Source organism: Phaseolus vulgaris, chromosome 7 (assembly GCF_000499845.2).
Source record: "Phaseolus vulgaris cultivar G19833 chromosome 7, P. vulgaris v2.0, whole genome shotgun sequence".
In the NCBI taxonomy this organism is placed as follows: domain Eukaryota; kingdom Viridiplantae; phylum Streptophyta; class Magnoliopsida; order Fabales; family Fabaceae; genus Phaseolus; species Phaseolus vulgaris.
Window position 1 is genome coordinate 4907717 of NC_023753.2, and position 22999 is coordinate 4930715.

The 22999-nt window shown below is 32.7% G+C and overlaps 2 protein-coding genes across 3 annotated transcripts; both read right to left on the minus strand.

Annotated features, from left to right (window-relative positions):
- Nucleotides 1–8141: 8141 nt before the first annotated feature.
- LOC137827647 (folate-biopterin transporter 1, chloroplastic) lies at nt 8142–16671 on the minus strand. The gene is made up of 9 exons (XM_068633863.1): nt 16305–16671; nt 15840–16075; nt 15527–15591; nt 15244–15406; nt 13286–13434; nt 12923–13177; nt 12649–12817; nt 12481–12573; nt 8142–8999 (listed from the first exon to the last, which is right to left on the minus strand). Exons 1-9 carry the CDS (start codon nt 16531–16533, stop codon nt 8700–8702), a joined length of 1659 nt encoding a protein of 552 aa, XP_068489964.1. The 5' UTR covers nt 16534–16671; the 3' UTR covers nt 8142–8699.
- Nucleotides 16672–18136: 1465 nt separating this feature from the next.
- LOC137827648 (FCS-Like Zinc finger 8-like) lies at nt 18137–21477 on the minus strand. Of its 2 annotated transcripts, XM_068633866.1 has the most exons (4): nt 20541–21477; nt 20271–20389; nt 19361–20164; nt 18137–18536 (listed from the first exon to the last, which is right to left on the minus strand). In XM_068633866.1, exons 3-4 carry the CDS (start codon nt 20089–20091, stop codon nt 18437–18439), a joined length of 831 nt encoding a protein of 276 aa, XP_068489967.1. In that variant the 5' UTR covers nt 20092–20164; nt 20271–20389; nt 20541–21477; the 3' UTR covers nt 18137–18436. The 2 variants fall into 2 exon arrangements, with proteins under 2 accessions (XP_068489967.1, XP_068489966.1); XM_068633865.1 differs by having other exon boundaries at nt 20271–21435.
- Nucleotides 21478–22999: the final 1522 nt, after the last annotated feature.

Below are 22999 nucleotides of genomic sequence, written 5' to 3' on the forward strand. Positions count from 1 at the left end.
AATTTTTATTTGCGTTTTTTGGACTTCCATTGGGATGAAATAGGAAGATGTATAATATGCACCAAGAGATCAAAAGAAATGCTAAAATAATGATCAAAGTTAAGAACTTTGATTAGAAACCCAATCAAGAGCGAGAAAAAAAAAAGAAACCCTAAACGTTTCTCGTAAATGCGGCTATATATATAGTTGTCTTCTTATCTCTTTCATTTATAACTGCGTGCTCATCAAATGCGGTTATATAGTCACCCTTATAAATGTAAAATAGCCGCATTCGTTTTGCTTTTCTGCACTAATATTATCATAAAGTGAAAAAAGTTATCATTGTCCTTCCAAAGGGATAGAAACTATAAGTTCCTTATTACTCTTAGGTCCACACACAAACTTAAAGGCTAGTGTGTCATTTTCATTTATCCAAAACATAGGGTTGATGACCACAAATACTAAACCGTAAAATTTGGAAACAAAAGTAGTATTTATAAATTATTGGTGTTAAATCTTTCAGTATATCTCATAAGAAAATTTTAATAATATGAAAACCAATAATTTATCTTGATAACCGATTCAAATGGAGTCAAACATGTTCCATCATAATAAAATTTAACAATTAGGATTAGTAAAAGTATTGAGATGGTTGGTAGAGATAAATATTTTTTTATGAACAAAGAATGAATACACTACAAGAAAATCATGAAATAGAAACCAATTTTTAGAAACCAAAATAATTAGTTGCAATAGTAACTAAATTAGAGACCATTTTATAAACTGAAATAAAAATTGGTTTCTAAATTAGTTTCTATTATTTTCTATTATTGTTAATTAGTTTCTAAATTGGTATCTAATTAGCCACCAATGTTTTATCTACCAATTATTTAGTTTCTAAATTTAGTCTCTAAAACCTTGGTTGCTAATTAGAGACCAATTTAGAAACTATTTAACAATAATAGAAAATAATAGAAACTAATTTAGAAACCAATTTTTGTTTTAGTTTCCAAAATGGTATCTAATGTAGTTACTATTGCAACTAATTATTTTGGTCTCTAAAAATTGGTTTCTATTTCATAATTTTCTTGTAGTGATAAAACTAAATAAATATTTTAGGAATATTCAAATCCTTATACAAAAGATGGTTGGTGAAATAAACATGTTATGATCTAGTAGTAAACTCATAATAAAATCCTTGAAGGTGATTCATGATCTTTTATATAAGTTTAATCTAACTTATAGGAATTGAATCTTTTCGGTATATTCTCATATGAACATGTGTAAAGTTTCTTCTTCTTTTTAGATATGAGAGGTGTAACTTTCAATTTCTCCCATTGAAGAACATATTCAAAGCTTATGGAGGGAGTGAACATATTTAGAGTTCATACCTAGTTGGACATGTTATTGTGGTGTTCATGTATTAAAAGTGGTATGAGGTATGGTCTATGTAGTACAGACACTGACACAGACACTGATATGACACGAACATGGACACAGAGATAAGTATAATCTTTAAAATGTAGGACACAGGGACACAGATATATATATATATTATATAATTATAAATTATATAAATTAACAATAAAGATTTATGTACACAAGTATGTTCTAGATTATTTTTTAAAGCAAAAAGATGTTTTTCATGACTGGTTCAAAAGTATTTGTTTCTTATTTTTATAATCATAATAAAAATTTATATAATAAGTTTGAGTTTTTAGAAAATTAATGTATTTTTTCTTTATAAAATTGTGTTAGAACCGTACTAAAATTGTCAGAAATCTAACAAATACTTTTTGAATTGGACACTTCACGGATATTGTCCTACAAATGTCATACAAGTGTCGATGTCCAATACGAGTATCCGACACCGACACGCCATTTAAGAAAAGTGTCTAAGTTTCGTAAGGATGGTAAACTTAAGAAACATTGGATGGTAAACTTAAGAAACATTGGAGGAGAATTTAAACACTTGTTATATTATCCATTCAACTCCTTCATTTGTCGTTTCATTTTAACTTTCTGCGGCTATGCTTCTGCCGCATTCATCCACCTAATACCATTATATTCCTTTTCAAAATCCAACCACATTTTTCTTATAATACTTTTTGTTTCTATGCACTGCTGTCAACTTTGTTGTCCCATATAATATTACAACAATAATGTGAATCTAATCCTTCATGCAAAATGCAAAAGGTGAAAACAAAAAGAATCTCACCCGTCAACTCTTAAGCCTCATTATTTATGTTTGCCTTGTACTTATAAAACATATATATATATATATATATATTTATGAAAAAAGTTCTTAATAATTTATCTTACATATAAACAAATTTTAGTTTATGGAAAAAATATCTACTTTTCTTAAATTCTTATAGAAAATTTGTTCAGAATATGTATATGGTGCAGAGTTGATGATGATGATGAGTGAATGATTTGTCACATGGTTGGAGTTATGTTTAAGTATTGGTTGGAAGTGTTGAAAAGTTGAATGGTGTTCACATGGCAACCCACATGGCACTTACCTTCCTAATGTGGATTCTTTGTTTTGTTTTCCATCCAACCACTCCTCATTTGAATTTGGACTATCAATCATCTACCTCTTCGTAACCTACTTTTTAGTCTTCACAACTCAAAGTTATCTTTAGACACTATTACAGATAGATCATAACCACAAAAGTCCAAATCAATCATCATTATGCCTTAATTTAATCTCTCTCCATCATCATTACCAGTGTTATTGTCTCTCTAAAATTACAATGCCAGCAACCACCACCATTATCAAATGCAAATGCTGCATGCGTCTAGGAAAAATATGTAATACTTCTCCTTTCTTTTTAATATAAAATGTTAGTTTTGATTCTCATCTCTTTACCATTTTTTTATTTTGGTAAAATTTTAAACTATTATTTTTAGTTATTTTAAATGTCTAAATTTGATTTTAATTTAACTTTTCAAGTGTTAAATAAATTTTTAGTTGATATACTATTACACGAAATTAATTTTTATTTTTAGTCAAAACTTTAAACATCAATTATCAATTATCACATATAGTAAGGAAACTATTAAAATAAATTACTAATTTTTTTTTACGTAATAAAATTTTCAAAGTAAGAAATATTTTAATATTATAATCTACAACAAAAATTTATTTATCATGTAAAAAAAATTAATAAAAACTTTTCAATAATTTTCTTTTATACGTATAAAAAATTCTAAAATTTGACAAAAATCATGAAAGTAAAAAATAAAAAACATATTTTAAAGATATGTTAAAAGTTTTATATGATACAACATTAAATTACAACATTTGTATGTATAATTTGAAATATTTAGTTAATTTTATATATTTAACACAAGTAATTATGTAGTTTTATATAATATTTTACATTTGAAAGTTATAAAGCTCAAATACTTCTATTAAATGGTGTAATGGTATGTCGTATAAAGTAAAATGTCCAATTCAAAAAAATATTTGTTAGATTTTAAGAAACAAATTCCTTTGAACCAGTCATAACAAATATTTTTCAGTTAAAAAAAAACTAAAACATACTTGTACACATAAATCTTTATTGTCAATTTAAATAATTCATAATTATATAATATATAGATATGTGTACTCGTGTTTTACATTTTAGATGTTATTTATCTCCATATCAATGTCTGTGTCAGTATTTGTGTAAAATAATTTTAAAATAATAATTTTTAGTTAAAAAAAAATAAAGAAAAAATTTTCAGACACTAAAATAAAAAATCACAACATGTTTAAATTCATTAATGTCTTTTAGGTATCAAACAACACTTTGAAAATTCTACTCCATGTTCTTTTTTCTTAAATTAAAAATCAGGTCAAGATATTTAATACCTCCTGCAACAATGCCACTTGTTTCTTACAAAAAAAAAGTACTTCCAATAACATTATTTTCATTTACCAAAAAATATTAGACTCACTTACGTGATGTGTTTTTCTTTTATATGTCGTTATATAACATGTGAATTTTGGGTGTAAAATTATCTTGTAAAGAAGAATGGACTAAAGGGTTCGAAGTTCTCTTTCCAGTGTTCAAGTTTGTTACATAATAAAATACATGTTTAATTTGACATTAGAGATTAAAGTTAAATATATATAAATTTATGTCCAAATTAAAACTATTTGAATCCGAATATTGAAATATGAATCGAAAACATGATCCCTGACACTAACCAAAAAGCCTTTAAAAAAACTGGGTGTCATAATCTTTTCACTGACAAATACATTTATTGAACCAATAGCTTCGTGGAATTCAGAACATAATCCAAAGATCTTTCAGACATTATTGGGTTGTGTAAGTGTGTATCTCAGGAATACTTTATTATGTGGGACATCTTATGTATACCCAAAAAATAAATCACAATAAACATGACCAGGATCTTGTATTCATGATGAAACCGTGTTCTGAACATTTTTCTTTTATTAATTGCTAATGGGGCATCCATCTTCATACCTGCGAGGACGATTGATAATTTTGTCTCAAAACAGCTATATTTCAAAAGTTGAATCCTCTTATCTGAAAAGCTTTTTGGGTATTGTTAGCCACTGTGTCCTAAAGAAACACTATATAATCACTTTCCATCCAAAAATCTTTTATGAGTGAAACAAGAAGTAGACAGAGAAAATAAGATGTAACCAACACAAAAAGAAAAATGAAGCTGCCTCAAACAAACTGCTTCAGTAATTTTATTATATGTTGAGAAAAAGACGTCAATGAGTATAGAAAATGCAAGTAAGGTTCTTATTCAATGCATTTCTTTATTTATTTAACCCATGGTCGAAAGATAAAACAATTGATACATCAAATAAGATATTATTATGTGTAAGTAGTAGTGTAAGAATACCTTGTTTTTTCTTAACCGATCGACCTCTATGGATAAAATGCATTAAGCGAATATTAACACAGATTAAAAAGTACAAAATTAAAAATAATAAGATATTAATATAAATTAAACTATACTAAATTAGGAATAATATATTCTTAATATATTATATATTATATGTATTACTTTAAGTTTAATAATAAAATATCTATCAAATATTATAAACAAGTACAATAACTACTTCATTCGGAGATTGGAATACTAACATTAAGAAAAATGTTCATGTTAAGAAGATGAGACCTAAAACTGTTGAAGGTTTCATCTTCTTCTTTTCTTTGGGTAGGTTGTTAGAATTTTGATGTGATCCATCTGGTCTTCACGCTACTCCTTCGACTCAAGTCAGTAAAGAGGGTGTTCGACACTCAGGTGTATACAGGAATAATGACGTACCTTATTCTTTGAAATGTGTTCTATTTATATTATTTTAATAAACTTATTTTATTGGACCTGATTAGTGAAATGGATCACACACTTATGGTTGCATTACATAATTCTTAATGGTAATTTAGTTTCACTGACCTTGGTTTGAACATTAATGATTATATGTGTCAGTCGGCTAAACTGCCTGTAGAATCTCGATCATCTCGATCAGAGAGACCGAATCTCGGACAGCTCAGCCTCGTTCCATACCAGTTCAAAAAAGAAATAAATAAAAAATACAATAAAAAAATGAATTATTCAGCCAATTATAATTATTATCTCAACCTCTGCTGCAATAACAAGTAGTACCAGTTGTTCTGGTTCGATAATAATTTTAACCATTTGTATGCAGAAAATGCCATATCGCAACTTGGCAAGCTCAGGTTGGGATTTATATGGGTTTTCTTCAGCTGCAGAGAAATGAATTAAATTGATTTACTCTATCATGAACTGTACTACGATCATTTTGACGTGACAGGAAGACAACATGTAACACGTATTTATAAGATGTAGTGAGAAAAATTAGAAATAAGTAGAATAGTGGATGGCTGATTTTGAAGTTTGAACGAATTGGTTAATTAAGACAGGCGAGTGTGTGAATCTCACAGTGAGAGTTCCTTATTTAGCAGAGCAGAGCATGCATGGTAAATAAAACAATGTCTTGTGTTTGATTTATGGATGATGAGCAATAATGATTAATGTGAATGGTTGGAAGCAAGAATGAAAAGTAGTCCCATCCCCGGGGAACCCTGTCCTCATGTTACTCATTCATGTTTTTGATAACTCAATTCATTGGTCTCTCACGTATAGGTGTCTCGATGTGTGGCATGGACCAGACCATAAGGCTCCAAAGGGTTTATGTTTGACCCCACTTGTTAGCTTCATCATATTAGGTGTATGACTAAGAAACAGTAGATGGTCACAAAGCATGGTGTGACCCACCATGTGCACAATTACTGTAACATCCACAACCTGCCACATGTGAAGCCGCCATATCCCAACCAGCATTGCCTTAATCTCCCTTTCTTTCCACTCGATTCAGATTGTCTTATTAATGTTTTAGATATTTCTCCTAAGCTTCTTTAATCTTTTACTATGTCATTGTTTCAGGACCAAAATTCGGTGCCATATTCTTTTCTTTGCTAAACGACATTTATACCATACCTGGATCAGGTATATCAGTTCAATCATTATACATTTTCTGTTTTATTACAAACTAAACTCTAACCTCATCAATTTCACAAAACCTGCATCTCACTTCTCACTTGTATAGTATAATTAGAAGGCAAAATACATTAGTTATTTTTCCAATATGTATTTTACTATTCTGAACTCATCTCTGTTACTCCTTTGTTCTGTACTTTATCTTAAGAAAAAGTTTGGCTGAGATCAAAAAGTAAAATACGCATTATAATAATATAATGATAGTGTCAAAATATCATCACAGTTCCAGAACTTACAAACATTATCTATTTTAACAGTGTCATTCAATATTTTATGTAAACTCTTTCATCCATTTCTTTGCTGCTATCTTATCTCATCCTTTCATTCCACAACTTTGAAACGCACAATTATAGTCTGCTTTGGATAAGGGGATGACGGAAGAACACGAGATGGAAAAATGGTAAGGAAACAATTCCGCGTATTTGAGAGTTTACATATTTGTGGATGTGACGAGAATGTGACTGTGGAACTGTTCAAGAATTTGGAATTTCTTTTCTTTCTAATCCGCTATATCATTGCCAAGAAAAAGTGATAAGGTTTTTTCATCCTTCAATAATATTGTATATTCACGTCTTTCACCAAAACAACATTGTATATTCACATCTTTCACCAAAATACAAATGTGTGATATATGTACCTTATTTTTAATACGAACAAGATTTAAATCAATAGTTTTTTCATTAAGTTAAAGTTTACACTTATTTATTAATATTATTATCATCTGATCATATTTTTATATGATATAAAATCTTTAATACATTCATTTACACTAAGATAAGAGAGATTAGACGTATAGGAACAAAGATGAATAACAAATGATAAAATAGAACAAACTAATTTTAATAATAATTCTCATTCCAATATTGTAAAACTTAAGCTTAATAACTCAACCTCCCGAAAACCCCATCAGGTCAATGTGAAATCTTCAGTTGGATAAACCTTTTAATTTGATAAATAAACTTTAATTAAATGTCTTACGAAAGTGAAAAAAAAAAACTACAACTAAAAGCTTGATAATAAAAATATGAAATATATAATTTAGCTAACTATATAAATTCTTAACATGATCATCTAGTCACAGTTACAAACTGTTGTACATAATAAATTTATTATTTTTTTTATAATAGCTAACTTAAAAGTCATAAAACGTCAACACTGACTACACATGCAATTATTAACATAAGATAATGTAAAGGTTGTCCAATGAAAAGGACGATAAATGGACACATTATGTGATTCCAACATCCATCCAACACCCCTGTTTCAAAACAGTGATGTAAGTAGCAGCACTCAAAAATAAAATACACGTACATACCTTCACTTTAGTACACCTTCATTCTCTCTCCTTTTTCCACTTTTATTAAACACATTATGATCCATTTAGACAGGAAGCAAACATAAAACATTGACTCACTCTTCCTTACTTTGAAATCTTCACTAAAAATTCAAAATTGAAATCCTTGAATATAAGTTCTGAGACCATAGTTTAGACAATTACAGGCGAATATTTTATATCTAGAATTATATGAAATCGAAAGTCCTCCATTTTACTACAGATGGGAATGCTAAGCACCAGGCGTAATTACTTAACCTTAAGCAGTACATGGACCCAGTGAATCTTCTCTTTGCTAGAAGTTATGAAGAAAGAAACAAGAAATACAACTTGCCTGATGTCTGATTTGGGTAATTGCCAACTATAACAGCGTATAGAAACACGTAAGCAGCCTAATATCGGTTCCCATTATCAAATGACGATTATTGGCTAATAAATACAAAGCCCCTAAGTTCTTACAAGAAGTAAAAGGGTACATGATTAAATAAAAAGGAGAAAGTACACTACAAAGAACCCCGTGAATGATAGTTCTGAGTTCTGACGAGACTGATACTCTGTCGTTGATGGTTGGCACTATCTTGAGTCACTACGGATCGTATTGTGTAGAAGCTTTTTTCTCCACAAAGTCATAGACAGTTTTGATTTTAAGTGAACTTTGGTGTCATGGTAAAACCCTTGGTAGAAACTTGAGCACCGTACTATGCATATACAAATTTTTTCTGCACGTGTAAGTGACATCTGTTGAACTTGAAAAAAATGAGAGCAAAACTTGGGTATAGCTTGAAAAAGACAGACAAGTCCGTGAAAAGCCAAGGACAAACAACCAGAATCAGTGACACTTCATCTCAATATCGGAATCGTCATCCGGATTCCCATCAGGATGGTCCCCAGGGAGAAGGCCGAGAAGAGGTAGAGGCAATAATGAGCTAAGATTGCAAAGGATTATCAGAGGTGCCAAGTTATCAAATCTGTCCTTAGTAATTCCAAATAGTTGAGTCAAGCCCGCCCCTAACAATCCCCCAACAACACTCCCTCCATTACATACAGACATGAGAGTTGCGAAAAGAGTTGCCTCCATTCCTTCAGGACATAATCTTGCTGCTAGCACAAGAACGGGCATGAAAGAAGCCTGAAATAAATTATTAATCAGATGCAGGACAAATTTTGCTAAAACAAATAATAGACTAATAGTAGAGTGGTATAACTAAAGCGCACGAAAGTTATCCACGTGGTGCGCGTTAGTACTGCATATTTCATGGTATGCATGACATTTAATTATGTCGTAAGTCATAAAAAAGATCAAATTTAATTTATCATTATCAAAACTGCAACAAAAAGAATACTACTCCTCTAAATTTACTTCTCCATAAGGAAGGGTGAATCTTCAAAAACATGTTGAAGAATTCCTTTCTGATCACAAAATGGAAGAAGAAACAACTAAATTTTTGCATTTGGAACTTCAAATCCATGGGAACCATGTATTTCTACAAGAGGAGAGCTAATAACACGCTCTCCAACACACTTTATAATTGGCTAATATTGATTTGAAAGCTACAAAGTCAGGAGGAAAAAAGGGTTAAATAAGTAGTGAGACCCACCAAAATTTATGAATTGCCATTAAATTTAATCAATAGAAGGGTGTTCAAAAGAGCGTGTTAGACTAGCATTTTTCTTCCTATAAATAAGCAATCTACAAAGAAAGGTCCACTTTTTACGACTGGCTAGTAAACTTTACAACTGAGATTCTCATCATAAATACCCCTTAGTTAGTCATGATAGAAATTACCTATAGGTTAGGTAGTCAAAGAAATACATAGGGTTATGTTAGAAAGAAGGGAAATTGATCAGCAACTAAATTGATAGATACCCATAAGTTAGTTAAGTTAGTAAATGGTCAGATTCGGGTCCCCCCACTAAGGGTAGGTATATGTTACCAGTAGCTGCCTACCACTTGGAATCCTAAGCTACTTCAGCTGTCATCACTATATTCACCATGGGCCCAAGGTCAATGTTTAGGGGGGGAGCATTGATACACACTTACGATAGCCATTAATTAGTTATGCTAGTAAATAGTTAGTTAGTCAAAGAAATACAAGGGTTTGTGTTGGAAAAAGGGGAATGGGACTACCACTGATTAGAGGCCCATTAAATGTGGGTTTATGTTATCAACCAGTAGCTTCCTAAATGGGGATAACTGTAAACAGTTTAGGGGACTTGTGATTGAGAAAGAAGTGCGAGGAGTGGAGACAGCACTCTCAGATATCCGGAATCAGGTATCATAGGGTTCCCTTGCTAATTTGAACCAATAGAAAACCCATTCTTTCTCACTGTTATGATTTCAATTCTTTCAACAGGTATTAGAGCTTTCAATCTTGGAGTTGTGGAGGTTATGAAAATGATTCCAAGATGTGATGGGAAGGGTGGCACCTTTGGTAGTTGATAATTGAGAGAACCTATCTTGGGATTAGATGACATTGAGAGGAGACACTCTCAATTGTATGATTTGTTGGAAGGGCAACCAAAATGTCACATTTCCTACCTCTGATAAGGTTGTGTTATGTGCTTTTCAACCAAACCTTGAGTTTGTATTCAAGATTCAGAGGAAGAAGATAAAATAAGCGATGATGAATTTCCATGGATCAAGAGCAAAGGAAAAAAGAATCAAGGTGGCAAAGAAGAATCAAAACTGGTGAATGGACCAAGAAAAGAATCTAGAACAGCAAGAAAAGAAGATTGGAGGGACAAAAAGAGGTTGGAGGAATTCTAAAGAAAGAAATGGTTTCTTTTCAAAATTAATGCAATGAAATGCTAAAATAGAAAGAAATCAGGAAGCCGCAGGAACGGAATTGGTCCTTGTTCACAAGAAAGAACAAGTAAAATAAGGTGGAAGACCTTGATAACCTCTTCAGCAGCAACTGGAAACACTGTGTCACGGTCAAAAGGGCCTTAGAAAACAATTTTGTAAAAGAATTAACGCACTCACATATTTGTGTGTCCCAGGTTAATTAAAAGTTAGTTTTGGGATGGAATGGTGTGGTTGGCTTGGAGACCATGCTTCTTAAATCAGTTGAAACACCAATAGGACTTTATTTCAGCAGTCACAAGCTGTTTACCTTGAGGACAATATGAAACTTCAGGGTGTGAGTAGTGATAGATATGCATTAGTTAGTTAGTTGGTCAAAGTACAAGCAAGGGGAATGGACCAACAATTTATTAGACCCATTAAGGGTTGGTTTATGTAAGTAGACCAATAATTTATCATAGATGGGAATAACTAAAAACAGTTTAGGTGACTTGATATTGGCAAAGCAAGTAAGGAGTGGATCCAGACCTCTTATAAATCTGGAATCATGTAATGCTTCCTAGGCATTTCTCCCTATTTTCTTCCAATAAAAGACCAGTTCTTTCTAACTGCTGTGATATCAGTTATTTCTCAAGGCTGTCATACCAGTTCTATCAGATATCCATTAGTCAGTTATGTGAGTAAATAGTAATTAGTTAGGATAGACATTCAAAGAAATGCGAGGGGTTGTATTAAATCATGGGAAATAGTCTTGTAACTGTTTAGACCCATTAAAGGTGGGAAATAGTCTTGTAACTGTTTCAGAAGAAGCCTAGATCTCTCAAATATCCAGGAAATTCTTTGTAGAGATGAACTCAATCAATAAAAAATTCCAATCAACAGTTAGGACAAAAATTAGACTAGTGCATCTAGGACAAGGACGGAGCCAATGCATCATGCAAATCATTAGACTAAAATTCCACAGAACCAAGATAAACACGAGACTCTCTTGATGTACAGAGGAGACAACAGTAGCGAGTAGCGAACAGTGGGCAGACAAACAGAGGATGAACAGTACCGCAATGAACAGTTTGAACAATAAACAACAAAGCGTGTATGATAAGTGTAGGAGCAGACAGTGTCAGAAATTTGATCTGAAGAGAAGACGGCACAGCAGAATCAAATTCACTCTGATACCATATTGAAGACTAAAGATTTTAGAAAAAAATGCTTTACTTAGGAAGTACCCAACAACCTCACTACATATAATAGATTCAAAGAGAGATTATATTTAAGAACAATAAAAATAAATTCAACATCTAAGAATAATGATAAGTCACTAACTAATCAACTTTCTTAGACATTAATTCCCAAGAAACCATAATGATATTAACGTTTCCAAATGCAGACATATAATATAATTGTACAATAAATCCCTCAAAGCTACTTCTAGAAGACTTCTAACAGCTGGTGTTTAGGCCCTTTTAACTGCTTTTAGAAGTTACTTATGCATTTTCATTGTAAAAAAAATCAATAACTGCTTTTAGTCTTATTGTACAATAAATCCCTCAAAGCTACTTCTAGAAGACTTCTAACAGCTGGTGCTTTAGGCCCTTTTAACTGCTTTTAGAAGTTACTTGTGCATTTTCATTGTAAAAAAAGTCAATAACTGCTTTTAGTCTTTATGCTTGAATAGAGAAAGATAAATGAAAAACAAGAAAACTAATTTTGAGTAAACACAGTAACCTAATTAATAACTACAGCAAAGATGATATTTTGTCGGGAGCCAGTAGTATATAACTAGTGAGTAGAGGAATAAAATGATAACCTGACTCAAAACAGTGAGAATTAATGAATCACCAATTGCAAACCACTCATCACTAATGCCAAATTTCCGGTTTAGTCCAGTAACAAGGAAAACCTGACAATAAAAACATAAAGATGTTTAGAACAGTCATCTCAAAATATATAAACTTAACTGAACTATAGAATTAACCTGAGTCATCCCAAGAGCTGAACCTAAAAGGGTAGTTGCAAGAAATATTTTCCGTAAAGGGACATTCTTCAGAAATCCATTATAAAGACCAACACCAACCAAAGACGCAACTGAGGTAACAAGCTTGACACGTCCCAAAAACTCCGGGGTGAAACCAAGAGAATTTGTGCTGAAATGGATAAGAAATACGACGAGGTGATAAGAGAAAACCAAGAGCACAGGAAACTCTTCACAGATAAAAAAAAAATAATGATCATATTTACAGTGAACATACGTAAAGTAGAACATGGCAGAGTCAGACTGCGGAGTTGCTTGCCACAAGAAAATAAACAAAGTGGGAAGAAAAACACTACGCTGTCGCACAGAACCCCACAGCTGAATAATGCTCTGTTTTGAACTTTCCCAAAACTCTGTCCCGGAAAAAAGAAGAGTCCACCCTGTAGTTGCACCGGGCATTGGTTGTTCTTTTACAAGAATGGCAACTACAGATGTTATCAACGGAAGAAATGATGTCACACCAAAAACAAACCTGCAATAGCATATAATTATTGGAGTTTATACGAACATTAAAAAGATAAAAAAGAAATACTGCTATCAGAAATCAGAAGTATCTTGGTTCACACACTAGTTTCGGTACCTTACTCCATATCTATCCAGCAAAGATCCACTGAAATACGAGCTCACAATTCCACCAAAGGCCGAAGAACCCCAACATAAAGACTGAAGAGATCCCGAGGTGCTTTGTGACTCACCACGTGCCCTCTCCACAACCATTGAATCTACAACCTAAAGCACAGATCAGTGTCTAACATAGTTCTCTGAACCATTTCTATCTATAGATGACAGAAAACTACAGGCATAATGTCAGAGGCTTATAAAATTCAAAACATAAAACAAGGTGAGTTTGCATCAGTACACTGAGAACTGGTGATGGAAAGGCAAAGCTGCAAAAGGACTAAAATATATATAGCAGTAAGGTATCAATTTAATACCTTAGTGCAATATGAATACCTAAATACCAGATGATAGAAGGAGTGTGACTAATTAAAATAAAAATATAATCAATTATAAACTAATCAAATCACAAAATGAGGTGATTGCATGCATGCATAAATTTATAAAAAAATCGTTATTAATGAAGAGAACAAGTAGACAGTTGTCCCTATTTATCCAAAATGTTCCTTGTTCATAAAAAGGAAATAATAAACCAATAAAATTTCATTTGTAAAGGTTAAACAGAAAAAAAAAAAATATATATATATATATATATATTTCTGAAAATATTTATTTTGTTTTCACTCTCTACTTTCCTTATTTTACTCCACCATGAAAGATTCTTTCATGGATGATGGACGCCCAATAGTTTAGAGGGTGTGTGTAAGGGAAATAAATTTGGAATAGGGAACTAATTTAAATGTATTGAAATCTATAAATAGGGGAAGCTAGAAGTTGTAGAAGAGAGGAGGTGCCCTCGAATCACCTTGTTGAATTCTTCCTGGTCATACTGACCCGCATACTCCATAATATTCCCAGGGTACATTTCCCGAGTTGTTTGTTCAATTCTTCATGTTTGTTTTATTTTAAACTACTTTAGTGTATCAATTGGTATCGGAACCTTCCACCAAATCTCTCAAACTACAAACAAGGGGCATGGATGGTGATGTTGGCATTGCAGTGTTCGTCCAGGACTAGTCAAAGGGCTAGTGCAGAGCCAGCACATATGGGAGCAGGGCTGCGAAGTGTGGTGGGATGTTAGAACCTACTGCAGGTATGGTACTTAGGTTTCACATTGGAAGGATGGAATTCACTGAGGTTTATAAGGCCCAGGAATCTCCAACCATAACGATTAGCTTTTGTTTTGTGATTCTCCCATGTTATCATATCACCATATCACTATGCACTAGCCCTTCGCCTGGTCCTGAGCAAACACTACAATGCTCATATCACCAGTGCCTTGGTAGTTAAGTGACGTGGAACGTCCAATCCAAGGCTAAGAAAAAAATTAATATTCCTTTGATAGTAAATATCAAAGTTGGCAAGAATTCTGGAAAGAGAATTTTGGATGAAATTTTTTAATTTCTGGTTCTTTGTACTCGTGTAAGATTCACTACTGGATAGAGATCAGATAACTGAATTTTGATAACAGGATTTTTATGTATTACAGAATTTTGGCATAAATTGATAGCATAAACATTGTTATAATAAGTAAACCATCAAGTAAAAGGGATATTCCACCAATCATTTACACTCATAAAATAGATAACATCTAATTAAAAGGAAAGAATATTTATAAAAAAATCTCCCATTCATTTGCAACAAGATATATGCACTGGTACATGAAGATAACAAGTATAAAAAAAAAAGCAGATAGGAAGTACACGTACACCAGCATAATTAAAGAATAATGATAATACATACATCACCTTACATCTATATATTTTTACCATTTAATTACAAACTATCCTACCCATTTTTCGGTTCAATAAAACACTGTTAGGTGGTCCGCTTGGTGTTGATGTGCAACAAGCATCATTTTTGTAATTAAATTATTCCAGAGAAAAAATATATGTGAATAACTAAGTGGGAGATACTCACAACATCCGAGAAGGCAACAGAGAAAGATCCAAGAAGTATGCAAAAAGCAGCACTATATTTGTTATCAACAAAAGTAGCCATCAAACTCCATGAGAGTGCACCAAACAACCCTGATAAAACCAGGTATGACCTTCTTCGATAACCAAAGAGGGGGACAGAATCACTGCACACCACATTAATTACTTCAATAATGAAAATGCAGTCCCCGGTATAGATAAAATTGAGAAAATAATGAAGCACCCACTTCGGGGAAGAGGAAAAAGTGAGTACGTTTTAGACTCACCTAATAAACCCATACAGAGGCTTGACAAGCCACGGCAAAGAAGAAAAACCAGCAATAACAGCTGCCTAGTCAACATTTTATGAATGTAAGATGTCAGTCCTACAAATATCAGTTCATAATTGATTCAATCAAAAAAGAAAAGGGATGGGAAGTTCAAGGAAACACTCTTTTGGTTTCTACATTTGATTCAAGCAAAGGTTGACATACCATTCACACCTTGAGTTAGGTAAATGAACAGATGTTATAAAATTGAAATGAAATTAATAAAAAAGATGTGCATGAACAGCATATTAAACAAGTTTAGAAGACACACCTCAGCAGGATCCAAATGCAAATCATCTTTTAAGTAAAAGTTGACAGCCAGTCTTGCAAGTCCTAATACACCTTGAACAAAATACACCATCGCAACAGCAACATTGTCAGGGGATAAATCTACCCCAAACAATTTGATGTTGCTTATACCATATTTGTGCTTTTTAGGAGCAACCTTACTAGAGGAAGAAGCCTCTGGATCGATCTCAGTTTCTAAAGCGTCATCTTTTCCAGCACCTGCCACAAAAAATCAAAATCCAACATTGCTGCCATTTTACCATATTTGAAAATAAATTTATGAATTTCAAAATTTAAAAAAATAATAATAATTCAAGCTCAGTATAAAATACTACATCACTCAGCATAAGCATGATCAATTGCATTAAAGATAACATTTACAAAAGCACATAAGAATATTAAAAAGTTGCATTTGTCGCGGATGAGGAATTTCAATTTTGAAGCTTACTTATACGAGAAACCAAAAAAGGGTCGCTATCGTCGGTACTGAGTCGAAGAGAGGAGCCGGACCTCGAAACAGTGCCGGACATTTCCATTTCCGGCTGATTCCGTCGCTTTCTCCGGCGCAATTGCGGAGTACGAGAGACGATTGGCGTGCGGCGTGTAAGTGAGGGATAAAAGTTGGAAAATTTGGAGGGTAGAAATGGTAATAGAGACAAAATATAAACGCAAGTCATTTTATTTTATGGGAATATTTACTGGTGTAATTAAATTAATTAGGGAGTTCAAATTTGAAGCATGTTATCGATGTGGTGGTGTATAAAGATGGAGTCTGGTGCGTGAGGTGTGAATGAATGATGATGTGGTGGTGAATCAAGATGGACTTACTTTTTAAGGTCAATTTCTTCCTCCACTGCATAGTTTCTTCCTGTGGAAATTTCAAAATTACCCTTTAGTAAGAATTTTTTTTTTCTTCATTTTCGAATTACATATTTCTAAATTCTAAGATTCATAATAGAAAATTGTTTTCCAAAATTTAGAGTTTTAAACTCTAAAATTTAAAACACAATTTTGCATTATGAAATTTAGAATGAACCCAATAAATATATTTTGAATTTTAAAATTTGGAATACAATTTTATATTATAAATTTTATAATTTTGAAGGTATTTTCAAAATTTAGAATACAAAATTATATTTCGTATTTTAAAGTTGAAAGTGTATTTTCAAACCCAAAAAAATATCTTTCAAATTATAGAATTTGAAATATTATTTTGTACTACAAATTTTAAAGTTCGAAATATATCTAATTAAAAAAGGGAAGGTGTCATAAAAAAATGAGAAAAGACAAAATTGTCATTTCAAGTAGAATATGGAGGTGCATGATGGAGGTACAGGAAGAAATTGTCCGTTTTACATTTACACTGAAGTTCAAAGTCCTATAAAGGTTGTGTTGGGCCTTTAGAACATTTTTTTTGTATCGTTTTATTCGTAACAAAACTGTGTTAAAGCGTATATTGTGAAGAGTGAAAACACATCTAAAAATACAATAGGAATATGTTTTACTAATCTGCCTTGAAAAAAATAGAGATTCACAATTAAAGCATTTTCATTCTGTATTTTGACAAAAATTTATTGAATATGTTTGCCACATAACTCATATTTAGGTAATAGAGTTTAACAATTTTGGTTTTGTAAAAACAAAAAACGTATCAATCTTCTTACAGAATTATCTTAGAGGAACTTAAATTTTGCAAGATAAAAAATAGTATTTAAGTTAAGGATAAGGAAATAATAAAAGTTTACTGGGAGCAGAAATATGTGTGTGTCTTACCAAATCCAGCTTCAAGCATGCACGAAAAAGGAAATTGAAAGTTTCCAAAAATAAGAAAAAGAAATATTGACAGAGACGTGGTTGGGTTTATCCCAAAGTAAATGAATAAAGAAAGAAGGGTAACTACGTTATGAGTTTACTCATTAGTTTTACTATCATCTTTGTTTTGCCACAAATGTTGTTCTTAAATATAACGCCACAGAATCATTCCTCTGACCAAGTCAGAAAACTGTTCCCTCCTAAACCTTACACCATGTGCTCCACTCCCTCAAACTTTACAAATCCACCAACGGATTATCTAAATGCTCAGTACAACGTCTCCGATCATCATGTACTGTAAATATGCTAAAAGCACAAACAATCAAACCATATGAAAAGAGAAGAGAATCTACAACAAATGATGTCATTGCTCCTATTCGCGTCATTATAGTATTATCATTATCACTTTCCAATACTTTATATTATATAACAATAAACAAAGATAATATGCAAGATTAAGTCACACCCTTGTATCATTACAAAACTGTGGCCAACCCAACAGCAATCCCCTAATTCATTCATCATTTCAATATAATCACCTCTACAACAGTATTATCTCTGCCTACAATTCCCCTCTCTACTTCTACATTGCTATCTCAGAGAGGGTCATGATAACGGATAAGCAGAAATACAAAAACCAGGTACAGTGATCCAGATTTTCAAGGACTATCTTTTGTCCTAGAAAAATAAAAATCAAGGTATTATTATTCTAAGCCCTTTCAACTCAAGATCGAATGGCTCTGGGCGTTGGAGGCTAAAGGATTGAAACTATGGCCCGTAAATGTCACTGCCTTCTAATTTGCTCATCTCTTCCTCCAAGACCATCCCTTGGTACCGGCATTCATTGCTGCAAAATGCTCTCTCACCCCTGCATTACAACATTACCAACTTCATTCAAGATCTTTTGTGTTCATTCAATACAAATTAGCAGATCATACTTTCACTCTTGTCCAAAACCAGTTTTTTCTGATATCCTAAAGTAAAAACAGTAGGCAACAACTAACTGTGCTTGACCAAAATAGAAAATAAAGTTACATTATTTGAACTCATAATTTTCCTAGCCTTTGTTGTTTTAAGAAGCCGGGTGGAAATGGTTATTTACCATTGAGAATTAAGATAATAGCTCAAAGATACGAAGAGGACAAAATGAAATTAGGCAGATATAGGCCAGCCCCATTCATTATGACATCAATTTAATTTCCTGCAGAAATATATTCAAGATGTAGTACCGTTTGATGATCAGATATTAAAGCAACTTTGCAGTACACAAATGAGCAAAATCAGCTTTTTTCCTTTCTTTAAATAAAGACCACTTGAATCCGGTGTCAGCTATTCCTGTTAGAGCCTAGAGCCACATAAGTTCTGACAAATATGCTCGCAGTAGAACTCCCTTCGTTTTTTATTTCAATCTTGATCAACCCATATAAAACTAAATAAACAAGAATAACACTACAAAAAATACTTTGTTTTTCATAGTAATTTTTCCCAGATTTTTCATAGCTCACAATAATCTGTTCACTATAACTTATCCGAGGCAGACAAAATTATTTCAGTCGAGGGTTCATCTAGTCTATAAAAATGAGTAAAATTTGCTGTCAATTCACATCTCAAATCGAACATGCCAATTAAATTCCTATTTCAAGAACCAAGAACTGGATAAGTATTTTTATGGGGATAAAGAATAAGCATTACCTGTACATGTAGATGTCTTTGCCCTCTCCAAGGTTTCTTTTGCAGTGAAAGCAGACACTCAAAAAGCTTCGAGAGTGATAACTGGTGCGATGAGGGAAACACCCATCTTCCTTAGCAGAGCACCCAAGTTCGAAGCAGCTACTCTCAATGATGCAATTATCGAATATGTGAGTGGTTCTCGGGTTTGGCCCGTGGGAAATCACACGAGTGTAGTCCTCAGAGAGTTCCATTTCGCTTGCAGAGAGACACCCCATGAAAACTCGCGGAGAATTAGCACCCCCGGATGCAGATTTTCCCATACACAAACTCCCAGGTGAATAATTTCCCTTCTCAGCTACGAATTTGGATGATTCAGTTGGAGACAGCGGAGGAATCTGAATCTTAAGCTGAGATCCGAACACAACCATTCGGCTCTCATGTTTCGAACTCACTTCACTGTGTTTGTCTTCGTCGACAAGAGCGTCAACAAGGCCAAGACCAACACCTTTGGAATCCAATCTGTCCCAGTGACGCTTGTGTTCACTCCCTGGGGTTCTGGGGCTGTTTGTTTCGGACCAAAAAGGGTTCTTGAAACCGGAGAAAGGCTTGCTGTCGAGTATGGAGGTAGGGCTCATCATGGTTTCGGTTTCATGAAAACCTTTGGGAGTGAAATTGGTGAACAACCTCGGAGAACCGAAGAAAGATGATGAAACGGATTTCTTGTACTTTTCTGAAGAACCAGAATCTGCCATTCGACCCCTGTTTTGTTTCTCTCACTTACTAATTCACTCAGTCACCAATCACCTTAGCTTGCTTTTATGTTTCCTGAAACCAAGACACAGAATATGCCACAAGTTTAGAACCTTGTTAAGTTGTTTGAGTAGTGTTCATATCATAACAGTGCTTGTGTTTGTGTGTGTACAGGAATCACCTGAAAGGACAAGGTTGGCCAACCAAACGCGGCCATCAGTTTGAAGTGGCAACACCAACACAAGCAAGTTCTGTGAGGCTATAAATTCTGTGAAGGCTTAGACGAAGAAAAGGGAAAAACTGCAAATTGCAAACAAGTTTCCATGAGTAGAAACATCTCCCTCTGTGACCCCCCAATCAAAAACCAGTGAGAAAAGTGGAGAAACAGGTAGAAAATAGGAGTTGTTTTATTTTGTTTAAGAAAAAGGAAAAAGAATGAAAGAAAGATGACTTTTTCCCCGGCTTTCTCGCCCTCGGTTCTCCTGTTTCTGAGAATAGAATCACGATGGGGCTCTAAAACGACATGCGAAGAGACCCTCAGTGGTCATGATCAAAGGACCAGACGTGCATGCATCAGACAGCAGAACAAAGAAGGGTTTGTATTTTTGTTCCTTCTTTTGGCTACCTTTATTTCTCCCTTTCAATTTCTCTACATTTGTGTCTCTCACTTCTGTTTCACCTCAAATTATTAGTGCCTTACGAGTAAAAGAGCAATCACCCCTAAGGTAAAACCCACACAACTGGTCCCTAAAATCCCATTTCACCACCAAGATGTAAAAGATAAAAACTTAAAAGCTACGGTTGTGATGATGATAATTCATACGTAATCCATAAAGCCCCTCTCTTTTCCTCTCCTCTCCCTTTTATGCCTAGTGGGGTTATCTTTTTTCACTGTGCCCTTTCTCCCTCTTTATTTTCCCACTAGTTCAGGCGTCCATCATGAGCCCTGAAAAATTGGCATGGAGTTGCAGACAGTGCAGTACTGCGAAAGAGAGAAGCATAAGACACAAGAGAAGGGAAAATTCAGAATTCAGAAATCATAAGCGTTGTGTGGTGGTAGTGGTAGTAGGATGTATAACTCGTTGGTGTCTTCTTATAAAGACGCGTGTGTTTGAGAATCGATGTTATTTCTTTTCTTTTATTTTACTTTTTAGGATGTGTTGGTTTCAGGAGAAAAGGATCCATGGTTTTAACAAAACCACCACACTGCACTCTCTTCTCTCTCAGCAGTGGCAGTAACATGGTTTGAGTTTGATGTGTTTGTGACAAAACAAAGCTAAGGTGGTGTTTTGTGTGTGGAATTTGCTATCGGCTATCTCAATCTTTCACTCTCAACTCACTCAGCATCACTGGATCAAAGGCAAAATATAAAGTATAATACCATGCTCACATCATACATGGAACCACTCACGAGACTTCAATTACAAAATGCCTCCATGCCTATATCACGTCTTAATCCAAATTAAATACATAAAAATCAAAATTGATGCGTATTCGTTGTTAAAAAGTGTACTTCGTTTTAAGTTTACAGAAATAATTACTAATGAGGTTGGTTATGATGTAAATTTATCATGACCTCGCACGAGGAAAGAGGGCAAAACATAATGGAAGATTCCTCCACCAATATGTTGAATTTTATTACATATATCTAATGAGTTATACCAAGTTGAAAAACTAAAAGTTTATAAATCAAATTTCATTGTATTATTATTTAGAGGACTGTTAGCTACTAATTTTATAACAAATATTTTTAAATTTCAGTTGATGATAGAATTAAGAAATTAGGATAACATATTATGGTGGTTCGATAATGGTCCTAAGTAGGTGGTCTGATAAATTCAAAAAATATTCACTAAGATAGACTTGAAATGGCTATATGCCATATTATAAAAGTGAACTTTAAGTTTAATTCAACTCCATAAAACCGGCTCATGAAGTGAGGTTTGCACCTATTTATATACAATGGAATGTCTTAATATCTAGTTGATGGAATATCCAACAGAACTTCTAAAATAAATTCTGATAATTTATTTATAAAAAATAGTAAGTTTTTATAACTCTTTAATATATTTTACCGTTAACTGCCTTTATAAATAAGTCTTATTAAGTAAATAAATAATTATATTTTGAAGAAATACAGAAATTATTCCTTGAATTTTATTCATTTATATGAATCCTTAATTAATTTATTATTTTTGTGAAATTCATTTAGTTTAGTATATTCGTTTTCACCATTAGTTTGTAAATATTTTTTGTTGTAATTTAATTAAGAATTAATAAATAACTTTTAAACTAAAAGACTTGTCTGCAGTTTTAACAATTAATTTATAAATGTACTGAGTATTTTGATATTCTCATGAGAATTTATTCAATAAGAAACAATATTTTGAACGATTATTAGGTATTGAAATAAATTTTAATGCACGTAATAAATTATTACTAGATTACAAATTGTATGTATTATACATTAAAAGTTTAAAAAGTTTGATTATTACTTCTAATGATATAAAAAATTGTAGTAGTTATTAGCTCTTAAGAACTTCAAATAAGTAAAAAGAAAACAGAATTGTCCTAAATTGTGGAAATTAAACGCACTTGAGTTTATTTATTCATGTGTTTCTAAAGCCATCTGATTAAGTAATTGAGCTACGGTACATTTGATTGTGTTATTTTGCTCGTAATAATGACGTTTAAATTATCCCTTAGAATTATACAAGTGATTGTGTATGTTTTTTATGAAAAAAATATTTAACTTTTTTTTACCACTTTCAAATTCATTCGTGATTTAACTTTTTCTTCTTTTTTTTACAAACTGTTCTCCCCAGTTCGAAATCGGTCGAAATACATATAAATTGTTCTCGATTTCCCTTGTGCTTGGTCGATCAATTGGATGAGGTGTTAGTAATTGTC

What these genes read in the sequence shown, in the direction of transcription:
- LOC137827647 (XM_068633863.1), bottom strand. Translation starts at nt 16,533, where the DNA reads ATGACTTGCGTTTATATTTTGTCTCTATTACCATTTCTACCCTCCAAA. An exon ending in CCTCTGTATGGGTTTATTAG is followed by an intron (nt 15,407 to 15,526) that starts GTGAGTCTAAAA and finishes TGTGGTGTGCAG; the next exon opens with TGATTCTGTCCCCCTCTTTG. An exon ending in CTGGATAGATATGGAGTAAG is followed by an intron (nt 13,178 to 13,285) that starts GTACCGAAACTA and finishes ATGCTATTGCAG; the next exon opens with GTTTGTTTTTGGTGTGACAT.
- LOC137827648 (XM_068633866.1), bottom strand. Translation starts at nt 20,091, where the DNA reads ATGGCAGATTCTGGTTCTTCAGAAAAGTACAAGAAATCCGTTTCATCA. An exon ending in AAAGACATCTACATGTACAG is followed by an intron (nt 18,537 to 19,360) that starts GTAATGCTTATT and finishes GTTGTAATGCAG; the next exon opens with GGGTGAGAGAGCATTTTGCA.